This window comes from Pempheris klunzingeri, chromosome 4 (assembly GCF_042242105.1).
Source record: "Pempheris klunzingeri isolate RE-2024b chromosome 4, fPemKlu1.hap1, whole genome shotgun sequence".
In the NCBI taxonomy this organism is placed as follows: Eukaryota; Metazoa; Chordata; class Actinopteri; order Acropomatiformes; family Pempheridae; genus Pempheris; species Pempheris klunzingeri.
The window spans coordinates 10033723-10047943 of NC_092015.1; the positions used below are offsets into that span (position 1 = coordinate 10033723).

The window sequence follows — 14221 nt, forward strand, 5'->3', positions numbered from 1 at the left end:
TTCACTCATTCTCTCAACTCACTCTTTCTCCCCTTAAATGCCGAGGCCTGACTGTGGTCTCATTCTCAGCTTTCCAACAACCATCATCGCTACCTCTGCAGCTATCCTGATTGACACAGAGATTGTCCATTATCATTTTACATGGGTGGTTGGATCCTCTGTACAGGTGGCGTCTTCTGTGAAAATGCTAAATATGTGTTCTCCACACCAATAGGCAGCATGTAGCTACTGCATTTTGCATTTTGCAGAATACGGGAAGAGTAAATGGATATCAAATGTAGTGATCTGAAAGACACAGTGTTATTGGAAAACGTGATGTCTGATTTTAGAGTCACCCTTCAAAGATAGATTACCCATGATTTGCTGCTTCGCTACACACCTTCGCATCGCTGAAGGAACCTATTTTTTTCCTTTCAAATGGCTCCACTGGTACAAAGAGGTTAGATGTTGTCATGAATTGCAGGTGGTCAAATGGATAGATGACATTTGTCCTCATCTCCACTTCACAGGGTCCCGGGCACGGTTTGAAGACAGCGCACCTCGGATTGCAGAGGATCCCTCGGATTTGATTGTCTCCAAGGGGGAGCCTGCCACCCTCAACTGCAAGGCAGAGGGCCGACCCACTCCCATTATAGAGTGGTACAAGGATGGTGAGCGTGTGGAGACGGACAAAGATGACCCCCGTTCCCACCGCATGCTCCTGCCCAGCGGCTCCCTCTTCTTCCTACGCATCGTACACGGACGGCGAAGCAAACCAGACGAGGGCGTCTACACCTGTGTGGCCCGCAACTACCTGGGAGAGGCCATTAGTCGTAACGCTTCACTTGATGTTGCTAGTAAGGCTCTATGTTATTGGTCATAGTCCTAAAAGTATGTGTGTGTGTGTTTGTATTTCTGCACATGTTTTGCACTTTATGTTGATGTGTGTGCGTGTACTGTATGCAGATGCTTTGTAGTTGTGTCCCAGATCTTGTTGCAGCTGTCCAGCAGCTTTATGGAGGTCTACTGTGCTTAAAAATAATGATGTGTAACAACCAGACGGTAGGAAGCAACCCCTAAAGATTGTTAATGCAGTAATAAATAATAGCCTGTGGATTCGTTCCTAATTTTAGTCTGCTGTGACAATAATGTATTTTGTCTTTAGCTCTCTGTTTTTTTGTTTTAGGTGTTTAATTGCAGCTTGAGAGAAGCCAGGAGAGAAGCCAATAAATTTAGACATTTTTGTGGCATTTTAGCTGCTTAACCACCTACTTAGCAGACCAGCCATAAATCTAAGTAGGTAACATGGATATCATAGGGATACTATGACATATTGAGTTCAGTTATTGAGATTTTGGCAAACATTATTGCATATTACTGTTGGTAAGAAGTCGTTTATTCAATTATTAGAGGCTATTAGAGTGGAACAGCATACTGAAATGACACCATATAAGTTTTGTTTAGACATTAAAGTCAAACTGTGACGTGTTTTTTTTTTTACCTGGGTTGTCCATAATAAGTATTGGTTATGAGACTGGCTATTGGTCATCATGTGAGTTATACACAATAAATGCTGTCAGCATCATTATAAAAGTAAATGTTTCTGCTACCAGTAACAATCATTCATGGATACTGATGTAATGGAATCGCTTTCAGTCAGTCCCTAATTTAATTCACCAGCTCTGTCGCAGAGATTTTGGAAAGCTAGACTGACAAGATCAAAATCAATCTGTAAAGGAGTGTGAGCCTCCTACAGCTTTCATAACACTTAATAGGAGAAACATCACCTCAAACACTTGTCTTTGTGTCATTGCTGATCAGTTATGCTATGCAGCTTGGTGCAACAACTGCAAGGATTTCCAGAGGACTACTGTCTGTGTTCGCTGTCGGTCAGATTCAATGACAAGTGTTTGAGATGATTTCTGTTAAACTGAAGTATTTTTTGAAAGCTGCAGGACGCCTGCGCTTCTTGCCAGAGTGCGAGTTTCCCAAATCTTTATAACTGAGGTGGTGAATCAAATGTTATCATGGCTAACGGGCAAAAGCAGGAGAATATCATGTCTGACAAATGTCTAAATCTCCCCTTAAATGACCTCTACCTACCTGACCTTCACATCATTACATCACAGTAATGCTCCATGTATGGCATAGATCAATTCTCCAATCAAGTTTCAACTAATGAATATATGTATAATATTTTTTAATTGAATGAAGAATTCCCATTATGATTTTCCTGCGTCCAGAGCGATGTCTTCAAATGTCTTATTTTGTCTTAAACCCAAAGATATTGAGTTAACTGTCAAAAATGGCAAATAATTGCATTTGAGAAACTTAAACTAGTGATATTTTGAGGCATATTTGCTTGAACAGGTCCACAGAAAATAAACAGTCACTGATCAGTTATTGTGAGAAATGTGACAGACTTGCTGTTGCTGACCTGTGAAGACCTTCTCTGTGGTAGCCAGATTATCGCCACATCACCTGAGAGTCCTGTGTGTGTACCAGCAAGATCATGTGTGAGCGTGTATTGCTGTGTTTTCTTTGTATAGACGTGTTGTTGCGGCTGCGGAAGAGCACAGCACGGGGGTATGAGCTTTCTCCTATCTTTGTGAAAGTGCACTGAAGTAAAACGCCTCCACTAGGAGCCGCGTCTATTATTTTCCCTCCTCGGTTCAGGACACGTGCCATTGTCTTCCTCCCCTCCTAATTGTGCCAATGTGGCTCGGCCCTGGGCTGAACTGCAGCTCTCTTTGGCATGAGAAAATGGATTAGTCAGTGGGTTGATTAGGAGAAGGAGCATAACAGATTAGCAAGGTCGAATTGTCCCCGTTAAAAAACACAAAACAGCAATTTGAGCACAGTCTTATCTACCACCATATTGAGGCTTCCTCACTGGCAGTTTACGAAAGTGTTCATGGCTGGCTGAACTCATCTCGAGCTCATGTCCAAAAATAGGGACAGCATCCTCAGATATACTATATATCGGGAAACATAAGCAGCCCCACTAATGCAAATATCCGAGCTTGGAGAAGAAATGATGCATGTACCATTATATTGCCTCTTTTAAATGGTTGATTAAGAAATTTTGCATTGTGTGCAGCTGGAAATTACAGTCATACAGTCACATTGGTGAAGGGATGACTCACCTGCGGGCATTGAGTGACTAACAGTATTAATAAGTGCCTGTTTTGTTCTAATCGTGCTGCCTCCAGCAAGCAAGGGCATATGCTAAGACAGCATGATGGTGGTCTTAGACTCCCCCCTCCCCTCTGTGTGGGGTTGTGCTGACTGTGGGGTAAGTAGTGACCCAATTAGCTCTGGCAGGGAGGTGGGGGGAATGTGCAGTGTTAATGAGAGGCCAGTTTTAAGCTGGTGGTCTTGCAGACGTTGTGTGTGTGTGTGTGTGTGTGTGTGTGTGTGTTGGTGGTGGCTATGTGTGAGACAGGAGTCTGAGGGACAACAGGTGGGAGGAGGAGGAGCTTTAAACTCCAACCAAGCAGTAATTAATACCAATGCATCTGTTCGACTGTTAGTATGTCTCTGAGTAGGGAGCAGGAGTGCTGACACTAACCTGGTTTTAACCACATTAATTACACATTAATTGCCAGTGAATGATGCATAATGTATTGTGCTGCATGACTAAGACTTTTCTCTGCAGTGCACTTAAAGATTTGCACTTCAATCACTCTAGCCACATATTTCTCAGCCCCAGGATACCTTGCGTGAATTATGGGCATAACTTTGGCTTATTCTTTGCACTGAACTGGCGTCTGCGAGAAATATGAGGGAACTGCTTCTGCTGAGAAACATATAAATAGTTGTTATAGGTAACTGTGGATCACAGAGGAAAGAGAGGAAATTCTTCTATAAGCGACTTACATGAAAGATCGCTGTCCATTTTGTCATTGTATCATCTTTTGTCATTGTTTCATGGATGTATTGAGCTGTTTGCACACCACTGCGGTGAAACTGATTTCCTTTTCCTAGTTTCCTCCATGACATGGCATGTTCACTTCTGTGCAGGCCAGAAAAACACAATCCAGCTTCTTCTTCTCTTCTTTTTTAGAAAATGTATGATCAGGAACATGAACTGTAGCACGTTAATTGGATTCATGTGATCATATTGACTGTGTCGCCACCGACGATGAAGCAATGGATAATCTAAAAAGCTCCGAGGCTTATCAGTAAGTCCACAGTAATAAGGCTGGGTGTGTTTTGTTAAAGGAGGTGTGACATAGCCTTGTCTATTTAACAGCAGACATGGAGCCAAGTCAGTTCTTTGTTTGGTAGCTAATGGAAACTGACAGGAACAATCCCTTTTCATTTTATGTTGCGTAACACATTGCTGTTTAAGCCACGATTTTAGTTTTGCTTGATTGTCCATGATATTCAGCTTTGTATGACAAATAACAGCTGCAAATCCCCACATTTGAGAAGCAGGAATCAGTGGATTTTTGGCATTTTCTCTGGAGCAGCGCTACAGAAAATATTATATTATATATTATATCCCTTATATTGAGGTAGCCACGTTGAATGTAGCACAGCAGCAATACTGTAAGGAAGACACCTGTGGCTTATCACTTACTTTCACAGATGCCAGTTAAGTAAAAGGAAAAACAGGAATTTGCACACACATAATTCACCTAAGGCAGGGGTTCTCTAAATTTGAAGGATTGAGTTCCAATGGAGGGAGCCAGCATATGACTGAAGGCTACTCAGATAAAACAATAATTCCAAAATAATAATCTATTTATTAAACCTTTTGATGCTGGAAAGCTTCTCCAGCAGCAGGGAGAAAAAGAGGAAGACAGCGACATATTCATCATTATTACTGTTGTTACTACATCAACTTAACTTCTCTGCACTTGTTTTATGGTGCTGATTCCCTCTGATCACAACTGTCTTGCTGTCTGGCTCCATCCCATCCCCACGTCCATTTTTAACTTTTCCCAGCCGCACTAACGTTGACGACAGGACGTTTTTCCATGACACTCACAGGGTGCCCCTCGTTGCCATGCAACCACTAGCTTTCTACAAGTTGTCATCGCTAACCTGACGCTTGTTAGTGAGGCAGAGTTTGACACACCAGTAGTGGATTATAATGGAGGCTGTTGAAAGCGTAGTAATTGACATGTACTGATGATTAAAATATGATATATGCATTTCGTGGCACATTCAGGGGCTGCACAGAATGTTTCTGAGGTGCCGCCACTGACCTGCGGGCTGTGCTTTGAGGATCACTGACGTAAGGTATAATAGCCGATGAATAATGTGGATATGTATCTCATTAAATAGAAGAAAAAATAGCTGGGGCCAATGCTGATGTCACCTCGTAGTCACCGAGGTTTGTGTTAAAACATAAAAAGGATTCAAGAACTAAGATAGATTTCTTTGTTCTGTGCAGTCAGTGCCTATTAGCTGCACAGTTACAGCTGAGGTGATATTTTTTTATGCTCAAATGCATTTTGCGCACCCCAAGGTCCACAAGTTATGCTTTTTGTATAGCCGCTGTTGCTCCCTTCTAGAGCACCTTGTAATAAGGAGCTTGCTTTGCTCAGAAATGCCAGCAGCAGGCATTATTCTGTCTTTTTTTCTTTCCTTTTTACTGTAAGCTGCCAGTGACCGGCTGACTCGTCTGGCTGTTAAAAAAAAAACAGAATAATGAGACAGTGGGAGTGGACTGAAATCCATTCCTCCATTCTGCCAAACAGCTTTTTTTTTTTTTTGGTTGTGAAAGAAAGCAAGAAAGGGGGGAAAAACAGTAGTAGTGTCTGTTTCACAATCATGAATGTGAATGTCTGCCTGTCTCAGCGAGGAGACGGTCACATGGTGAGGCAGGATTAGAATAAAGTAGGACAAATAAAAAATAAAACTTGTTTAAAAGGCTTCAGAGCCAGATGTTCCTCTTACTCCTGATGAGGGATTATGAAGGAATTTCAGTTCTGGTTGCAGCTTGTTTCTTCCTCTGCTCTACGTTCTCTTTTCTCCGGGGACAATTCACAGATATATATCATCCCTGGTGAATACAGTTTTGTATGTGTTATTTAGAATTTATCTGCACTTGGATACAAGACAAATTTGACTGACATTGTGCAAACCACTATGATTTATATGAGCACTGTCACTAATAATGCAAAATGTGTTGTCTCTATGCAGTGTCTCTTTGTAATTGAAACATCAACGCGTTTTTTGAAAGTGGAGGAATTTATAACCATGAGTTTCTCATAAAGACTATTTGCCCTGGAGTCTCTTCTCATCTTCCATCAACACAATCAGACAATGGATGGATTAAAGCAATCTCTCTCCTCTGTAGGCAAAGCCTCCATTAGCTGTGACAGGGCAGTATCATGGCAATGGGATTAGACCAACTCCCTAACGGGTTTATTGCTCTCTGAAATAAAAGAACAATAGCAGCCAGGCAGCGGTTTGTTTCTGACTCTCAAAAATGTGCACTGCTGCTGTCCTTTAAGTTCTCCGTCCACCGTTCTACCCGTCACCAGTGGAAACACTAAGCCTGGTAACCATTCACTCATGTGTCCGGCCCACGCTGTCTGCTCTGCCTGCTTTCCACACTCCCTGTCACCTTGTGTTTGGCGCACTTGCCCCATCCTGTCTGTCAAACTCGCCCATCATGTTTCTTTCTACTTGCTGGCTGAGTAAATGGTCCGTGAGCTGTTAAGTAATTTGCCCTGTGGCTGCTTGATTTTCGACAAAGTCACGATTAATTAACAAAACAAGCAGCCAACAATATTCTGCATATTACATCCCTGTACATGCAATACAAATTGTGAATGCCATACAGTTTTCTTTTGATTAATCTCTCTTCCTCACTGTGTTCATTTTTCCAAAAACACCAACAGATGGCCTTTCTGCAGTGCTAGAGCTCCTCTCTTCTAAACACTATATTATAGAGATAAATGTCACTTAAAAATCAAATGATGAATATTCTCGGGGAGATTAAATATCCTAATCTGTATATCCCTGAAATATTAAAGTCCTAAAAATGAATGGGTGCTCTCTGAATGGCGCCCACAGAAATAATGATGAAACCACTGAAAGTCATTTAGCTCTGCTTTGCCATTATTTAAGCTCACAGGAAGTGCCTTGGGGAATATGAGGATTTGTGTCTGCAGAGGCAGGGTCAAACCTCCGATGCCCTGCAGTAACCACACTCCCTGTCTGAGCCCACTGTGGAGGGACAGAAGCGATAGCGCAGGGCCTGGTTTAGGAGATTATTCGGCAGACCTAGGCGTATTATGTCTGAGAAGTTAAGTTAGGGACAGAAGCCCCTTCGGGAGGTGGGGTGGGGTGGGGGGGGGGGGTCATGTCTGTGTTTCTGGGAGATTGCTCGATTCTGTGGTGGGATCATCATTGCGCACAAACATCCGTGGGAAACTCTGTTTGGCATGGCGGGCTTTAAAGTCAGAGCAAGGAAGGATCACATTAACTTGAGCACGGCTTCAAAGAAAAATTTGGAGCTTGTGTAGCGCAGTGTTTGGGGGTAGTGATGTCAGGAATATATTCTGCTCTCTGGCATGTGTTTCAGCCCTCAAATGTCCCACTTTCTGGAGTCTGTGCCCGGGGACTCTGAGTTTCAAATGCTCGAGGTGTGTGTGTGTGTACGCGCCCGTGTGTTTTGTGTCTGTGTGTATTTGTATCTGTGGGAGTATGTGTGTGTGTGCAGTTCAGGGATTAGCTCTCTGCCCATAACTTTTTCACTTCAGTCACCATGGCAGTGAAACAAAGGTCTCTGTGCACCCATCTAACCAGGCCTTACAGACGGAAGGTCTAAAAATAATACAGTGCTTTCAATTAGCCCTTCAGCTCTGCAAAGCATTTGAAACAGGCAGCCAAGTGAACAGGGTCGGGGTTACTTGGTGAGCAGACCTTTGAGAGGAGTGTCAGTGCCTTTACTGGTTATAATCCACCCATGCCGCTACTATATCTCCTGCAAAGACTCCTTAATTGTCCAGTTTTGTGAGGATATTTAGAGTGTTTTACTTCTCAGTGGCAGATGTCCATGCTATATTTATACCCACAAGCCCCCCCACAAACCCCTAGCCAGTCAAGTTCCTCCTCCTCACATGCTCTGACATGTATCATAGTGTTTGACTATGAATGATTGACTGACTGCATGAATGAGAAATTTAATAATGTCAAACAGGTTAGAAGTTTTGATTGAGTCTTCATTTTGTTAAGACTTTTCATTTTTTCATAGTCTAAATGTCAAGGCATTAAAAAAAGAGAGAGTGAAGAGAGTAAACATCCACTTCTTTTCAATAACGTGCAGTCTAAGAAGGCAGGTGTGGTGACTGATTCATATCAGGGAGCACGTTGGAGAAAAGGGTATGTAATGTAGGGACTGACCGATGCCCACTTCAGGCCTGAGGCAAAACTGTCAGCTGCTTGTTTTTGGAATATTCATGGCTGTTTACCCAAGACAATTACAGCCGTCACGCTAGAGGGAGGAGTGCTTTTCCATCTTTAAATAGCTGTGATGAAGTCATTTCAGATGAGATTTTATGCCAGCGTGGTGGGTCTGAATATTGATGCAGTATTAAAGGCCAGAGCTGCCATGTTGACACAGACCTGTCAGGCGTACTGGGAGATAATCAATGCGGCATAGATTTAGTAATTGGCTTAGAATGAACTCACTGCTTAGTTAAGTTGATTTAAGGTGGATTACAGTAATGTCACTAAACCCTAATGAGTAAACACTAACTGAGACCCATTGATATACATTATTTACCGTTGTTAAGCCTGCCAAGCTCTCTTTACCACTTGAAATTCACAGTCATCTTTGGAACATTAGGTCTTTGATTAAAGTAAGACTGTCACAAGATGATTTCATTTTAGCAACCGTAGCTGGTTTATGGCAAGTCACAGAGACTTGGCCGAAAAGTTTGTCTTTTCCTGCTGACAAACAAGGGTCTTGAATAAAGTTACTTTTGAAATGTAATAGGGTACAGATTACTAGTCACCCTGCTAAAATGCAACATTGAAAAACATAAATTTAAACCCGGCAGTCCGAACTACACACTAACAGTGCTTGATACTGATTACTGTCAAATCTTTATTAAAAGTTCCTCAACTTGGATTAAGATTGAGGAAAATACTGTTGAGTTCCCAGCACTAAAAGGTTTTTGTGCGATGACATGGCCACCCACCTCAGCATGGTCGGCAAATGGATGGACTGTGTCTAGATGCAGAGACGGCTCCTTGTAAGCCATCCCACCCATGATGGTGTTGCACTTAAATTTGTCCCAGCGGTTTTGCTGACCCGCTTTGTCAAGACATATGCCAAAAAAAGCCATTGCTGTACGGCAAAAAGATACAAAGCAACCAAGTGAACATTTTACCGTACTTATAAGCTTTTTACTGAAAACAATAGATTTGGATGTAGCCTCTTTGTAATTACCAACAATTTGATTTGTAACTGTAATTTAATTACATTTAGGAATACAATAACATTTATTGCAATTGAATTACCCTTAAGTAGTAACATGTAACTAGTTACTCCCCAGCACTGGTTCTAGGCAGTCAGTATCATCACCTGTTTACAGAAATAAAGGAACGTATTAAGTATTTCAGGCTGGAGATAGTTAGCTCCAGTATTACTGCATTATAATTAATTTGAGGTTGGCATACAAAGGAACATGCGTCCTGTTAGCTGGCTGGAGCCGACACGCTAAAACAGGTACGTGATAAAATGCTGCACTCAAGTTCGCCTTTAACCATTTATCGTGGCAAGGGACCATATTTGGTAACTTAAGTGGGAGTTCAAAATGCCGCCACTTGCCTCACCATGAGGCAGTAGAACTACGAGATTTCTCCAAGCCAATCAGCGACAATCAGGCTACATGACATGAATTTTCAAATTCTCTTCAACTTCCTTATAGCTTCCTCATACTTTCAGCTAGAGACGCCATTAAACTTTTAAACAGGTCACAAGACCTTCAGCTGTTTCCACCTAATTTAAAGCTTTTTGACTCTGACGGCCGAACCATTTCACCCACAGTCACAATTCATGCATCAAAACGTAGAGAAATTTGTCTTTGAAATTTGAAACTCAACCATTTCAGCTGTCTGACTCACGATTTTTGAACTATCGGCCCCAAAGCACCAGGAAAACACTTCAACTCCCTCATTCACTCTAATGTTATTTTGGCTCGGAAATCTTTGACCAAACCCACAAAGTTTTGACTTTTAAAACTGTGACATTGAGGTCATCTTTCAACTTTATCCAATCAAATGACACATCTTCATCTTCAGCAGAGTCTTCTGCTGCTCATGATGGTGTCGGTTCAGCTCTATGATCTACTGTTTTGACAAAATCGCAGCTTGAGTTTTATGCCGTTTTCCCTCCTTTTTCTCATTTTACATGAGTGTGTATGTGGCGGCGCTAGAGCGGGTGACGTCATCGCGAGAGGAGCGGGAAAAATCGCCTGAAACTTTTGTCTTTAACTCTCTGACGGCAGAACCGCGTCACCCACCGTCACAATTTATGCCTCAAAACGTAGAGAAAAATCCGTGCGGACGCAGTGACGTGGCTCGGAACACACGGAAACGTACGCAGCCGAACCTCGGAGCGACGGGAGTGCCGACCGAAAGCCTCATTGTTAACTGAGAGGGAGAAGTGGACGAAGGAGGGAGAGACAAAGACTTTGCTTACCTGCTCCGGCGCTCTCATTTCACAAGATAGAGACCTTTAATTACGTGTCCGTGTTCAGCTGCCCCTCTTCTCTCCACTGGTCCGCACGTTATGGCTGTGACAAGTACCGTTTTGAGTAAAACCTGGATTTTCAGAGGTGTGCAGTGTTGCCAGGTGGGAAATGTATAATTATCGTACCACAGACTCGAAATTATCGTATTTTGGGGTAAATTATCGTACAGCCGTCATAACCAAAATAACAAGCTTACTGTTGCGCGATAGTCAAATATAGTTGTTCTATAAGTGTTTAAAAGTGTCCTCATCCACTGCTGTGTGCTCCAATTTAGTTGTGTTACACTAATGTGTCCCCCATAAACAAATGACAGATGGGAACTAATGAGCTAAATCATGAGGCCACCCACCGTTAGTGAATTGACACAGCAGGTTAACTTTTTTGAAACAGTATTCATAATAACTGAGAAGAAAATAAAGAGTAAATCTGGCTTCACTTAGTGAAATTTATTTTTGCATTAATTTGAATACTATTTGAATTAATTATATGAGCAATCTTTTTTCAAAGAATAATTCAGAACATTCTCTCTTTGTCCTGAAAAATAACTACACATCTTCAAACGTGCCTGCTGCCAACTATTACTCAATGATAAAACAAATACATTAATTAATGGGGCATGATCAGCCAATCATGCGCGTTATTCCGAGACGTCACTTGTATCCAGGTGCTCGTATCTCGCGCTAAACCAATTACGATTGGCTGGAAATGTCACATGATAAGAGATGCCTTCAGAGTTCACAAAAACTGTACGGCAGATTAGAGGAAGGCTGATTGGAACCACGCGTTCACGGAAACTGTCAAATTATCGTACTTTTGGCCTTTTTTTGGACTATTGATCGGCAAAATTATCGTACAAATATGATAATTATCGTATACCTGGCAACACTGGAGGTGTGTCACAGCTGAAATCGGCCTTTGAGGACAGAGTGACTTGGCAAGCACAGTCACCACGGCAACCTGACAGCTGACGACCAGCAGCTCATTAATGACGTTTGAGCCACCAGATGGCAGCAGGGCAGTATTCACACTGCAATTTCTTCAGGAATTGCAATTTTTCTAGTTAGTGTACGTATTTAAATGAAGAGTAATTGATAATGCAAATTTGACAGGAGTGTAAACTTCCTTAAACTAAGGATAACTGCAGGATAGAGCTGCTATCGTCACTCTGAACTCTGATATTGTAACTCCCACTTTTTGTAACATAACATAAACTGATGAAATTAGCTAATAAAATGCACCTTGCCTGTCAATCTAAGGCTAAGTTAGGTAGTGAGCTAGTTATCTTACACTAGAGCACATAAACATCCAAACATTGGGCTTGAGAGGCCTTATTACAGCTGCTGAACTATGTTTGGATAGTTGCTTTTAGAGGAGTTTAGTGGTCGCTCATTTGATGATTGTGAAATGTGTAGTTAATGTTCAGTCTTTGGTGTAGATTGGAGATTGACAGAAAAAACAGATGATCTTTCATCTTTGTATCTGTGACAGATTGCTAAAATATTCATGAAGTGTAAAAGGAGAGTGCATTGATTGATCGTGCTGGAATAATACACTTTGACAGAAAAAAAACTCTGTAGGCTGTAGCCACAGGATGTGGTCCAACATGACGAGTGAAGCCACTTGTGTGTGTGTGCGTGTTTGAAAATGTGTGTCTGTCTGCATCCGAGCATGAGTTTCCATTGTCATGAGGAGGCTCCAGTTCATAGTTCACACCGAGTCTTTCATCTGTCAATCACAGCAGAAGATTATAAAATATCAAAGGTCGCTGTGTCAAAGTCATCTTATCCTGTCGACACTCTCAAGGTGGCAAACTTCAGGGGTGACACGAGGATAGGCTTTTGTCTGCCGAGTATTGCAGATTTGTAAGATAGCGATGGGAATCGGAGACTCAGTCCTTTCATTAATGCAAAGGCCATTTTTTTCTCCCTCACACATGGGCTAAATTATGAATGCGCTGTTATTTGTTTACTCCATGTTGGACTGAGAGATGTGCATTATTCATCTGCTCTGACAGGAGAGACAGCAGAGTAGGACACAGGCCTGGGAAAACATTAAAAGAGAGAGTGCAGTTTAACAAGGACGTTGCCGGGGATTTGAGCAGTCATGCAAATGCAAACACAATAATCGACTTTCTCTCAATAAGCTTGTTTTCAGCCAACCCTCAGCGAGAAGACGGTTCACTCTAGAAAACAAGTCTCAATGATGTCCAAGACAAATTGGTGTTTCTTTTGATAATAGCGGTCATGTGTTTGTGCTGCTGCTCACCGATCTGTGCGTCTGATTTCCAGCCTTTGTTTAAGTGCATCAGACAGACTGGGCCTCTGAAGCTAATTAGATTTCTTTGTGTTTTCTTCTTAGTCCTGAGAGATGATTTCCGGCAGGCCCCGAGCGATGTGGTGGTGGCTGCTGGTGAGCCTGCTGTGTTAGAGTGTGTGCCTCCACGGGGTCACCCCGAGCCCACCGTGTCCTGGAAACGCAACAACGTGCGAGTCAGCACCAAGGATGATCGTATCTCTGTGAGTTCACCACAAACACTGAACAGGGACTGAACCATGCTCCCATTTCAAAATAAATTCAGTAAGCAGATGGAGCTAATTAACCTCTGTGCCAAGCATTAGTCAAATGTCTGTCCAATTTTAGTGCAAATTTTAACCAAATCTGCAAAAGAAAATGAGAATTGATGTCATAAACTCTCACCAGGTCACTGAATGTGCATGAATCCACACCTTAAAATAGTCCCTAAACTAATGCACTGTTTACTCGTGTTAAAGTAAACTACAGTGCTCAACTGTTTGAGGAAATTATTGAGTCTTTTTCCTAAAAATTAAAGTATTGATTTACTTTTTTATTTTTTAATTTAGTATTATAAATTTACCTTTATGTGTTTATCAGGAACAAATGGTATCGTGGCTGAGAGCCATGGACAGAGCAGGCAAGTGAGAAAGTAATGAGAGACAGCCTGATGCATTGTGTTGGTCTTTTCATGAGATGCTTCGTTCGATGATAACAAAAATATAGAATATCACTAACATTTGTGTCTATTTTGTTGTTTTGCTTCTCTTATTGTCGTGGATATATGGCCAAACAATAGCTAAAATTAATAAGAATGGCATTCAGTGGCAAACATAATCTAAAACATAATTCATAAGACTCAGGTATTGTATTTTTTTTCTTCTTAGCTTCCTTTATAAATACACTGTTTATTAGCAACATCCAGCAGTCCAGGAGAAACGCAGAGATGCCCATCTAGAATGACAATAGATTCAATAGACCATAATTCAATGCAGACACCTTGGTTTTTCTATAGACCAGAAAACGCATTGGATTCTGCTGCCACTCTTATTCTCTTTTTCCTGTAAAATCAACACCTCAACCAACTGCTGGTCGTTTTTGAAAGGCATTTTTTGAGATTAATTCACGAGCTGAAGGTGATGAAGGACCATGTAGTTGAAGCCGTGGTGGAGGAGAGTGGATTCAGATCCACTCCATAAAAATACTATATTATCAGCAGAAAAGAA

General features: G+C 41.8%; 1 protein-coding gene across 1 annotated transcript in view; it reads left to right on the plus strand.

The window, feature by feature from the left end:
- The first annotated feature begins 355 nt into the window (after positions 1 to 355).
- Positions 356 to 14221, plus strand: part of LOC139200131 (roundabout homolog 2) — a 40916-nt gene continuing 27050 nt past the window's right edge. The window contains exons 1-2 of the mRNA XM_070829364.1: positions 356 to 836; positions 13062 to 13219. Of these exons, the coding sequence (XP_070685465.1) occupies positions 356 to 836; positions 13062 to 13219 (639 nt within the window). The remainder of the gene's footprint in view (positions 837 to 13061; positions 13220 to 14221) is intronic.